This window comes from Anser anser, assembly GCF_964211835.1.
Source record: "Anser anser genome assembly, chromosome: 2".
Taxonomy (NCBI): domain Eukaryota; kingdom Metazoa; phylum Chordata; class Aves; order Anseriformes; family Anatidae; genus Anser; species Anser anser.
In genome coordinates this window covers 147,677,465-147,689,798 of record NC_139721.1, presented here as the reverse complement: position 1 = coordinate 147,689,798, position 12,334 = coordinate 147,677,465, and the positions used below count along the sequence as shown (strand labels likewise).

General features: G+C 40.0%; 1 protein-coding gene across 4 annotated transcripts in view; it reads left to right on the top strand.

Annotated features, from left to right (window-relative positions):
* NRP1 (neuropilin 1) overlaps positions 1-12,334 on the top strand; it is a 111,266-nt gene that overhangs the window by 58,825 nt on the left and 40,107 nt on the right. For all 4 annotated transcript variants that reach the window (XM_083824633.1, XM_083824632.1, XM_083824631.1 and 1 more), the window contains exon 7: positions 1,503-1,669. In XM_083824633.1, the coding sequence (XP_083680759.1) occupies positions 1,503-1,669 (167 nt within the window). The remainder of the gene's footprint in view (positions 1-1,502; positions 1,670-12,334) is intronic.

Genomic DNA, 12,334 nt, shown 5'->3' with positions numbered 1-12,334 from the left:
CACAACACTCCAACCTACCATGACTTGTGTCCTCTGTAGTGGCTAATCCTTCTGATTCCAAGCAGAAGTTGACTTGAAGTCTTACCCTAAAGTAGTTCAGTTTCTGTACTTCACCCAAGGCCCCTACTACACTGAAGCAGCAGGGAAACGGGGAAATGGGTGGTACATCACAGGAAATGCAGTTTTTTCAGCAAGCTTGATAATTCAGTTATGGAGCACCTTAACTACAAATTCGTCTCCAAGGCTAAGTAAATTTTCACTTTCACACTTTACAGAATGCTTTCTACTTTCCTCCTCTTTAGGTCCAATGCACAGAAGCGGTAAGCTGTAGCTCTCAAAGCTCAAGATTGCATTTGCTCAACAGATGAGGTGAATCAGAGGCAGCAGCAGAGCAGGCTTCCCATAGTAACGTGGAAATGGTAGTCCTGACCTTAGTACTGAATCCAGACAGCAGTCTCTAGTAGGGGGTCTTGAAAACTTTTACTAAGCACCCACCCCTCTGTTAGAGACACAGCTACTTCTCTCAGATCCAGACAAGGTATGCTAAGAACAAGTACGTACCCAAATGTCAAGGCCTCTACTTCACATACTGGCATTTTATCTTAAGCTACCAGTAAAGGAATGATTTATACTAATATATGGTGAAGTTCCCAAACTGTAGTATAGGCACATGTTCTGCCCTTGCAATACGGGTGGTAAACCCCTGGCAGAGGTTCACAAGCAGCTGTTTCTGAGGATCCATCTAAGGCCACTGGCTTCTATTGCTTCAGTAGTAATATCTTTTTGAAGAGAGAGAAAAGAATTCAGACTCCATGCCCTATCAGCCTTTGAATTCGCTATATGGACTGGATTGTCAATTGACTCTAAATTATCTAGGTAATTTTTGTGTCAACAGAAAGAGATTGGAGGGAGATGGTCAACTCATTTAAAATACAGCACATTACAGAAGAGGTGGTAATTCCCTTGTGTCAATACTCTTCTGACCTGGATTCAAATTTAGTTGATCTGTTTCTTTTCAGTGTCCAGGACCTAAAAAGAATAGCTTGAATTTTGATAATATTTTTAAAACATTTTACACTTTTTGTACTCGAGTAAATAGTTCTAAAATAAATTTGTTTTGTACAGTCATGTGGTTTGTCTTTCCTGGCTTTGTGTATAATTATGAGTTGAACATACATTGTTTTATATTATGAATCTACAGAAGTGAGTGTGCTACCCTAGAAAAGAGAATTCTATTGTCCTGTATTGAAATGGCAACAATGTTGGGCTAAAAATATTTGTATTGCATTATTATTGCAGGAATTGCCATGGCAACTTGAATGACAGTATTAAGAATGACACTATAAGCCCCGACTGCCTCACTTAAAGTTGCTAAAGAATTCAAAGTCACATAAAAATAAATTCTTTAGATATTCATATTCAAAGCAGGAAAACATTCTCATTATTCAAAGTCTATATCAAAAAGCTGACCATAGTAATGATGGTAATTTATTTTTCTTCAGATTTCCAGTGCATGGAACCACTAGGTATGGAGTCAGGAGAAATTCACTCTGATCAAATCACTGTCTCCTCCCAGTACAGTGCTATCTGGTCTTCAGAAAGGTCTCGGCTAAATTACCCTGAAAATGGATGGACCCCAGGGGAAGATTCTACCAGGGAATGGATACAGGTAAAAAGATAATACTTTAAAGATATTATTAATAATACTCTGTGGAATTTTATTGAACGTGGGGAATGCAAAAGAAAGAGCAAAATAATACAGTAAAGTACTTCCACATAATCTAAGAATCGTTGCAAGTGAATAGCTCACATTCCTTATTAGACACACACAAAAAGACTTACTCCCAAAGGTATAAAAAAAAGGAAAGGTCAGGAAGATTAATTCTTCTGCTTCCTACGTCTATTGTTTTTTCAGTCTTCTGGGCACAAATAACAGAGATTTTGGTTTAGTGGAAAAGTCAATATTAGCTTAACATGCACTTAAAGTGGAATGTCCCAGTAAACTGAGCATGTGCTATGTCTCAAGCTGATTATAGTTAAGCATTAATACAGGACGGTGTTTTCATGCACTCAGATTTCACCTCAAAAGACCTAAATCCCTTCTAGAATATCTCACATATGAGATGAGTTTACCTGTCTCTGTACAGTGGCTATTCTTCCACATCCTTAAACACAGCTTTTTTAGCAAGACTGGACACTCGGGCTTTGCAGTGATAGTGTAGGAGTAATCCTGCAAACATGTGCCCCCATGAAGGGACTTCTTGGGTTCAGCAGGTCTGCTCAAGCTTGTTGCTTGCTAATTGTAACCAGCTCTAAGGCGTTATGGTGCATGATTCCTGAACAGGATAAAAGTGCTTGTATGAATTACTGTATGCAAATAGCAGTCTAGAGTAACAGGCCAGTATTAATTTCGTTAGGCGAAAAATACTGATTTATCTTGATTATGTGGGTTGACTTACACTTCTTGTTGTGTTCTAGTTTCTATTTCTTTTGGCAAAAAAAAATAAGAGAAGAACTTGAGCATATTAGACCAATATTAGTGATATTGACAGTTTGTTCATGTATGTGAAACTTTCTTCCTGCTCCTGTTGTTTTCTGTAGGAAATTACTAACTGACATATAAAAACAATGCCTCGTTAGCCATCAATAAGAATGTTCACATTGGTTTTTCCTGTGAGGTTTGCTGTCTGCAAGAAAGCTTAAAAACATGTTGAGTAGTAGTTAGTAAAGAGAAGAAAGAGGGGGAAATCTTTCATTTCTGATCCTTGGCACACAATGGGACTCTCAGGTATCCTGTTTAGGAGCCCCTACATGTCCTGAGCTCTTGGCAACTTGGTAATTGTGTATGATGGACCTAATCAGGCTACAGAGTGGCAAAAAATTCTGTTAATCCTTTTTCCTTACTTCGGAATAAAAGTTAAAATCTCCCCAGCCTTATCTAAGTGCTAGGCTTGTTATTAATCATTGCCACTTGAAATCTGTGGAATGCATGTAGAAAAAGGGTGGAATGCAGCAGAATCAAAGTCCATGTGTTTCATATGGTCAGAAGGCTGGCACTTTTTCTTTATTTCCTTCTTTTCTGCTGTCACTTATGCATTTATGACTGGATAATCAAAACAAGAGAACTAGTCAAATCTCATTCATGTGTTCTATGTGCTTATTAACTTTATTAAGTTATGATGACTACATACGTATACGTATAGCTTAATCCTTTCACTTAGAACTAGATCTTTCTGAGAAAAAGTTTCAAAGGCCTTTTTTAACCATTAACTTTTTTAATAACAAACACATAACAGAATCCAAGCTACTCTGCGGTTTATGCTTAAAACATCTGAGAGTACCTCAAGCCTCCTGCCCAGGAATTTCTCAGCCTCCTTTGTGTTCTGCCATAAACCAGGGTGCTCAGTGGCTGAAACAATTACCAAGCAAAATGCTGAGCAGCTTTACGCTGCCTCCAGGTATCCCATCAGCCAAGAAGTTGGAGGTTTATTGTATGCTATCCTGCTCATGCCACAGCTCTCACCTACTTCACCCAGTCTCTGGTTTGGAAAAGGTAGCATGTACCATTTCCCTGAGTATTCTTGCACTAGGACATTTCCTCCACTGCCCAGAAGCCATGCTGGGGGGAAAAGCACCCCAGAGGCAGACTTCGCACCAGAGAAACTAAGCTGTAGCAGCCTCCACTGCAGAGCTGGATCTTGTTTGCAAGACTGAGCTTACAAAATCCTGCTTGAAGATTAATTGCATTTTATACGCGTGCTTTACACGCGTTGAAGAAGAACTGTTAATCATACCTACCACTAAGCTTGTGTAGCATCTCATCTTAACACTCATCATCTGTGTAGGAGAAGCAACCACACTGATAAGATAGTCTGTGGACTTGCCATCCCCTGGCTTTTCACAAGGTACAACAGCCTAACTCCTCTCTTGTTCCATTTGTGTGATGAGAATATGAGTTGTTATAATTAATTATTATAGTTTTATTCAACAACCATACTACTAATTCAAGACTCCAAATGTGCTTTAGGTACTTCCCCGTTAAAGTTAACTGACTATCTTGAGATGGGTGCTAAGCACTTCAGATCACCAGGTACCTCAGTAGCAGTGTCCTTGAGCACGTGAACCACCATCTTCTACAAAGGCTTGATGCCACTGGCAGTAAGCATGTGCTGTGGGTTTGTATCTGGATAAAGTATTGAAATCCCATGTTTTCTCTGTACAAATATCCCCAGGAACAGATGTTCATCTCCATAAGAGCTTACAGACAAACAACCAAGGACATGCAAATAATAAAATGCTCTGAAATTACCCGTTGAAAAAAATCGTAATATTTTCTAAAAGGAGGAAGGCACTTTTATATGAAGGACTGAGGTCACTTTGTTCTGTTTTGTTCTGTATGCTATTGTAAACTAGTCATTTGTGTGAAGTATATGCTTTTGTGCAGCACAACTTAAATAGTTTTTGTGGCACAGTGCAAGAGCTCTAGATATTATTCAGTAGCAAAAAGGAGGCTGAAGGATACAGCTGTGACGAACCTGGAACTTTTAAATTGAAAATTTCTGCCTATATGCCATTGTCTGAGAGACAGAGTTTTTATGTATATCATTATTCATTGATCATTCCACTTTTTGCAGGTTTCCATACCTGCACACACACTGCAGCTGGTTAAGTAGCAATGTCTGCCTTTAAACTGCCAAGACACATATGCAACTAGGGCATATATTTGAGATATGTACAATTATACATGACTAAAACAGCTTGAAAATTCAGCTCCAAATACTAATTTTGTTAGTGTATTTTTTTTTTTTTTGTATAGGGGAAATATTATAGGTCTCCTTTCCTTTCCTTTTAGCCCTCCCTTCAAGGTTAATGTTTTTGCTAAGACAAAAGAAACAGAAAACCTCAGTTACGTATCAGCAAAGGGAGATTGGTATCTACAGAGGACGTCTAGAGGGCATGCGATATGATTGTCTCCTTTGAGGTGTTGACGTCTTTTGGACCATTTCACTGAAAATAATTAAGAAAATAATGTTGTCTTGCTGTTAGCAATGGATTTACATGAATTCCATCTGTGGACATGAAATCCATTCTTTGGTGGAAAAACAGGGTTTCTCCTTTGTGTCTGACAAGGTACTAGCTCCTGGGTGCATCCAAATGCTGCCTGCCTGCCAGGCTCTGTGAAACGAAAGCTGCCTGTTCGTTCCTTTCCTTACTTGTTTTGAAATAAATGCCAAAGCTTAGATTCAAAATATCAATAACATACTCACATCATCAGTCTGAACAGTAACTTCTCCATTGTTTTTACCTTCAAATACACTTTTTAAAATTGCTTAACTGACTTGAGATTTGGAGTGACTCCATAATCAGAAACAGAGTCACTCCAGATTGAATTTCTTCTTTAAAATTGCATTAATAAAGTCTATGGACTTTCTAATATGTATGAAATAAAGATATGCACGAGGCAAGGGTTGCCAAAAATAAGCACAAAGTTAGTTTATTGTCATATGGGATGTTATTAGCTCCTCAAACTTAAGCTAAATGTCCTTGTTTATTACGCTTAGGTTTTCCACAGTCGGCTGCCCTTCAGTGTGAAATAGCATAATTTAAAATAAAAAAATAAAAACAGACTTTTAATTTAATCAAGAGCAGGGAACTGCCATTGCAGTGTAAGTCATTGTCCCTCATTAATGTATCCTTTCACAGGAAAAATAGTATAGTGTTTCCATTTCTGTAATCTGAACAACAAACATGTTAATAGGTATCAATTACCAGCCAGTTTCAGTACTTAGAACCAGTAAGAAGGCCAGTGCAAGGGTTTCACATCTGGTTTTAGTGAAACTGTTCCTGTCTGTGGTATTTAAAATTTAAAGAACTGCTGTTATTGTGCAATTGGGAATCCTAGGGGAGTACAATGTTAATGAAATCCATAATGTGCAGGGATTTTATGATTGCATTTTCAAGGCATTCCTTCAAAAGGGACGACTGATTTCTGCCATGGCAGCAGTAATTGCATTTTTACAGAGTAGATTTAATGTTTGTATTTAAGAACAGCAGTCACGTTTACACGCATCTGAAAAAGTAACGTGCAGAGTCTTCACGTTTAGGAAACTTTTTGCATCTCACTTTTGAATCCCTTGAGCAGGAGCCATGGCTGACTGTGCATGGCAAGCCTTTGCTTTATCAGGTCACACCAATGAGTGGTGGCAGCGGCGCCCACAGGCAGGGATCCTTGTGGGGTGCCCGGCCAGAGAGTGCCTTAAGGCAGAGCCACTTGAGACCCACATACGTGTGGTTTTGAAGGGAAACTGATTGCCTATTACCAGGGTCACTGGGAACCTCTGCTGTCATCAATCCTCATAATGGTGTGGGTTTTCAAACCCGCAAGGAGCAACACCTTCTGGGTACTTTTACTGCAGAGTCTGTATGCTTTCTATCAAAACGTTTCTTCTAATGCATATAACACAAATCTTTACACTCCCACCAAGCTGGATGATAGTTTCTGGGTGGCATAATTTTTCTCCCATCCTGTAACACTGAGCAAGACCTACAGCTTGCCCAGAAAAAAAATAAATAAATAAATAAAATAAAAAACAAAAAAGCATGTTTGCTAATAGTACAAGATCCTCAGTTTGTATTATGGCTGAGGTTCAACACAACCATAAATCATTCAGCTTTAAGAATCCTAGTATCAGAGTATCAGATCAAAACTTTGCAGCCATAAGACAAAAGGCATAAGACAAAAAGCATAATCTGGTATAAACACACTCTGCCAGTTCAAATTTGTTCAAAAAAGTTAACAGAGGTTAACATAAATAGACATTATACTCTGGATTGGGTATTATCTGCCATTCTGCTGCTGACACAGGACCATACAGTAAGATGAACTCCATGTTGTGTGTCCTGGCTAATATGACAGAAATGGCTCATTCAGCCCAAATTTGCACTGCTGGGTTTTCCAGCAGGGCACAGATCTGGAATGAAGTGGAAACAGGGTCAGAGGTCCACAGGCGAAGCAGGCCTGGTGTGCTGCCCCTGGCCTCCTCCTGCCCACCCGGACCTCTCCCCACAGCCGTGCCTCTGGCACCCAGGGCTCTCACAGGGCAAACCTCTAGCCCAGCCGCCCCTGGAAATATCAGCTGACGTGGTGTAAAATTATCCCTCTGCATCTTGCGGCAGTTAGGGCTCTGGAGAAAGGCCAGGGAGAGGTAAGAAGTGGCCTCCTCACAACACAACCTGGGAGATCCCCTCACCTCCACTGATTGAAATATCAGTTGTTTATTTAACACTAACTCTCCCGTGCAAGGAAAATATACTTCCATTGATTTAAAACACTTCTATGTATACACTGCTACACCAGAAAGAGAGGGACCTCTGAGGTGGAATTTTCCTTCCACATTTGTCTTCATTCCTTACATTTGCGGTAACCTACCTTCTCTGTTATTTGCTCCTTTGTAAGTGAAACCCACAAGCATGCATAGTTGATGTAAACTGGTATATAGATTAGTACAGATTTATTCCTGCACCACTTCTGAAAATAATTGCAGTTCATCACTTGGTGTCTCGACCTTTCATCTGTGTCATAGCTTATTTCCTTATCAGGTATTCACTTAAAAATGCAGTCAGTATTTATATATTGCTGCTGCACAGCACATTTGTTTCATTAACAGGTTTATTCTTACATCAGGCAGCTGCTCGGGTTGACTTTACCGAGCAAGCTTATCTAAATATTTCACATGAAAGCCCAAGGAAGTGCAAGTCAACAATGCCTTTTGGTTTTATTCTTATTATTTCTGCTTCTTTTGGAGTTTGATATTGCAGTGAAGAGCATCATCTTTCTGCATAGAACATGAAACCTGGGAAACCTCAGCTTCCCACTTCTTGTAGCCTTTGAAGGACTGCCTGAGAACTGAGGTTCAGAGGCTTTGTGGCAAAGCTTGCCCATCATTAGGGAGCACACTGACATGAAAGTACAAAAACTGTCAGTCCTTTGTCTTCTCTACCACTTAAGAATACACGTTGTGCATGTGGTTCATGTCATTTTACAGTTCATAACTGCACTCCAGAAATTACAAAAAGCAGAGTTAGCTTTGTGTGGAAAAGTGTTACAGTTATCTCATGGTCTTAACATACGTTTGCACACGGGCAAAGAATGACAAAAGAATATTCCTTTCTGGAAATCACAGCCAGTGCAGGCTGTGACACAGTGCAGAACTGGGGTTAATTGACCCAGCAGGATACATTCATACCTTTATTTACTGTGACATGGGAATAAATGGTAGAGTTTCACAAAGGCAAGTACTGAAATTAGACAAGAGGGAGAGGGAGAAATAAAAGGGCCCTACAAAGTATGAAGGTTTTTTTGATTATTCAAAGTGCTTTAAGAGCTATTTTAGTACCAGAAAGTTCCCAGCCATAGATTTATCACTCTGGGGAGGCTGAAGGGATGCTCAGAGAGCTGTGTGCAGCCGTTGGCAGCCTCATTGCTCCAGAAGTGCAGGTGCAAAGTGCAGTTTAGAAGAAAATCCTCTCTACATCCCACTGACATGTTTCAGCATCAGCCCTAATACAGAGGGGAGTCCTGTGTGGCTTCGAGCAATCCTGCATGCAACATATGGAAGAGCAGCAGAAGCAGAGCCCCTCTGAGCCTTCACCACCAGCCTAATCATTATAATAGTTGCAGTTCTTTCAGGGGATACATTATGCAGAGATCTGAGTGGTTTGTATATAACTCTGTAATTACCTATACAGCCACTTCCCGGTCCAGCCCCACATCCCCTCAATGGCTGCAAGACAGATGGCCTCATAGAGCTGATATAGCGAATTAAAAATGTGTCCAGCAAAAGCACTGAATCAGCAACTCCGAAAATAATTTTGTAAATTTGTCTCACTTTTGCTAAATAGTTGGTTCCAGGAGGGAAAGAAATGAAAACCTTTAAATATGCTTTTAAAGTAAATGCCACATAGTTTTGTTGTGTTATTTGTTTTTTTTTTAATCACATCTTTTCCTTCTACTTTATTTCACAGAAATTAAAACCACTTAAAAACATTCAGAACAGCATGATTCTTCTCCCTCTTTTTTTTCCCCCCCATTCAATGGGTTCATGTGTTTAGCTTGACTCAAACCACTTGTTATTGTTTGCTGATTTTTTTAATTGCCATCAAGCCAAGAAAAAACAGTTGTTTGTGCCATGCTGCTTGGCGGGGGAGCTCTCTCCCGGATGCTTTGCAGACCCCACGTGGACTGAGGCAGCCTTGCCCATCCAGCACCACAATGCATCTGCTCCACCGCAGCCCATGCTTCATGCAGAGGTGAGGGAAGGTATCTCAAAAGGAGATTTTTCTGTGTCCAGCAGAAATAAATTAATCTACAAGACCAGGCAGGTGTCAAACTGCAGGCAAGGCAGAGCTTAAGGCTAGAAGTTAAATGACTAAGGGTAGTGGTAGAAACACAGTCTTGTGTAGGAACACACAGCTGAGGCATGTTATAATAAGCAGAGTTGTTACTGAGCTAAAGGTCTCTGCTCTCACGGGGCTGACCCCGGGCTGGAGATGATAGGTTCACTGCTGAGTGCTTTGCAGAGACGGTTGTGCATTTTTATTCACTCTTTCCACACCTGCACAGTAGTATGAAGCTGAAGAGTTCATGAGTCCTGTGGGTCTTTCTCCATTCCGGCATCCATGCTCCAGATTTTCTGTTGTTATTATTTGCCTCCCCTGCCCTTGTGTTATTCTGCTTCTCTGTCCCACTTTAATTCTGTTCTGCCCATTAGGTGACATTTTCACAGCAGTAGCAAAATAGGTAAAGTGGAAGGATAAATGACATTTCTCGCAAGTGGTAAATACCTGCCCTTCAGACAGCAATTTGTCTTCTTTCCACAAAAAAAAAAAAAAAAAAAGGTATATTTCAACAGAGAAATACTTCCATTCTGCTTCACCTCTAACGTTTTCGTTCAAGGTTTTAAAAAAAAAAATTCTTTAAAAAGTCATCACTGTAAACTTCACAGCTGTGTTATAAACAAAGCCTACTGGCAGAGAATGTGAACCAAACATTAAGCTGAGTTTGGGTTCCTGCATCTTCGACAGCAACTGGCTTCTCCTCAGAGGAGCTCTGTTTACAGACAGCTTCCAGCAGCCAGTGGTACCTGCGCAGTCTGGTCTTTCTCTTCTCTGCAGCCTCCTGTGTTGAACACTTTGGCCAAATTCATTTCTGGTGTTGATCCTCTGAAGATGCTGAAATGACTAATTTGTCCTATTGCATGTAAAACTAGGGAATATTTTGACTGGTCACATTTAGGTTATAGATGGTTGTAGTAGGGACTAAGGTGGCTTTCAACCTTAACACAGACAGCAGCAGCTCTTCCATTACAAATCCTATTAAGTTCAAACTGTGGGCTGAAGGGCTGACAGAGCACAGAATAATTTTAAAATGCTGTTATCAGGCTGTAAAAATTAACAGTCCATAGTGGTGCTCCCCATTTCTGTGATATGCTTAACTAAGAAAATACATCCTGTGTTTATTTTACAAAGCCACAGCACTTAAAAATCAATAGCTTTGCCCTTTACATAGACAGAGATAGAGCAACTTTTAGAGAGACAAGGTGGGAGTACACAAACCAGGCACCCTGCTTTGGCCAGCAAAACCCTGAATATGAGATCCCAGCAGCTGGAGTTTGAACACGCTTTGCTGAGAGAAGGGCAGAGCTGAGGAGGAACCAGTCTCCTGCTTTGCTTTAGCACCAGAGAAGTTGCCTTGGTAGTCACCAGCCTGCAGCATCCCTTCTGTTGTCCCCATCCTCCTCCTCCTCCAGCATGGGACAAAAGCACCATGCTCAACAGCGGGTCTTCCAAATCACGGCCTCAGAAGGATTTCATCCACATCTGAAGCTATGAGGGAAACACCAAACAGGACGATCTTGGCATGTAAAACAGGACGATCTTGGCATGTATAGCCTGTCTCTTACTTTTCCCTGAACATTTACGATGCCTTCACCACACTATGTAGCTGTAGTTACCTGACATTTTTCTAGAAAGTAGCAGAAACTCATATTTTTTTTTAAAGTGTTGACTTGTTTGGTGACCCAGTAGTAAATTAAAATCATCATACACAATGTGTATGAAATAGAAAATCGAATTTTTGTGCAATGAAACTGACAGTTCCATTTAACAGAGAATAAATGAATGCAGACTCCTGTGGATGACTGACTGATTTAAAGAGACTGTGCCGATTTTCTGAGATGAGAAAACAGATCACAAAAAAAAAATACATACATTTCTATGTGACACAGGTTATACACCTATTCCAACTGCCAGTGAAATTAGGCTTTAAAAGTATTAAATCTCAGATGCTGGCATTTTTCCACATTTTGCTGCTACTTTTATAGAAAACCCAAAGTTTGAACTTTATAGCAAATTCCAGTGATTTCAGTGGCACTTTCTCTGAATCCAGTGATCACAGAGTCAGATCTATCTTCACTATCAAGGTCTGAGACAGGCTTAATTCTGCATAACACATCATACCCTCACTTATGAGCTTCCTACACAATTAACATAGGCATGCTGCTAAACAGGAAGAAGCAGAGGTTATTTCTGGGTGTTTATGGATGTGTAATATTGTACTTCTATTTAAAATGCCAAAACATATTTCAAATCTAGCCCTGCTGCCTCTACCCTCTGATTTCAACAGGACAGCAGCTGGAAAAAAAATGCTCCATGAGAACTTCATAGGCAAAATTCAGTGTTTTCTACCCAAAGCCCAGTTATTCACATGTGAAGCAGTCTGATAGAGAAGCTTTGGATTACTTGTTTCCCATTTGTGCATTAGTTGCTCAGTACACTTGGGGGGAAAAAAGTCCTACAATTATGTCCCTCTCTCAGAAAAGAGTGGTTCTGCAAGTATTGCTATAGAGTTTCCCTTTTCTATAGTTTCTAACACAAACTGGGGAAGGTTACATTCAAACTGCACTAAATAGTTGTCTTCATTCCAGATCAGAGGATTAAGCTCAGGTTTAAAATTAAATGTAAATTACAAATAAGTATTCAGAAAACGTTAATTAAAAGTATTACGTTCCTGACTCATTTATGGCTCAGCAAGGGTTCCTAAGTATCTTAGCTGGAGAAAGGGGCCATTCACATTCCTCCTTTTTTGACCAAGTCATTGTAAATGTCTTAGGTTATCCATTTGCAAGTTAATGTAGTGCTGAAGCAAAGGTTTTCATTTTAAAGAAGTAATATTTCACAGCAAGATATGCTCCTGCAAGACGTAAAACAATCTTTTTCTAAAGCACTGGGAGTTAATCAGCCTTTCTCTTCATTGCTACAGAGAGGTTTCGAATGG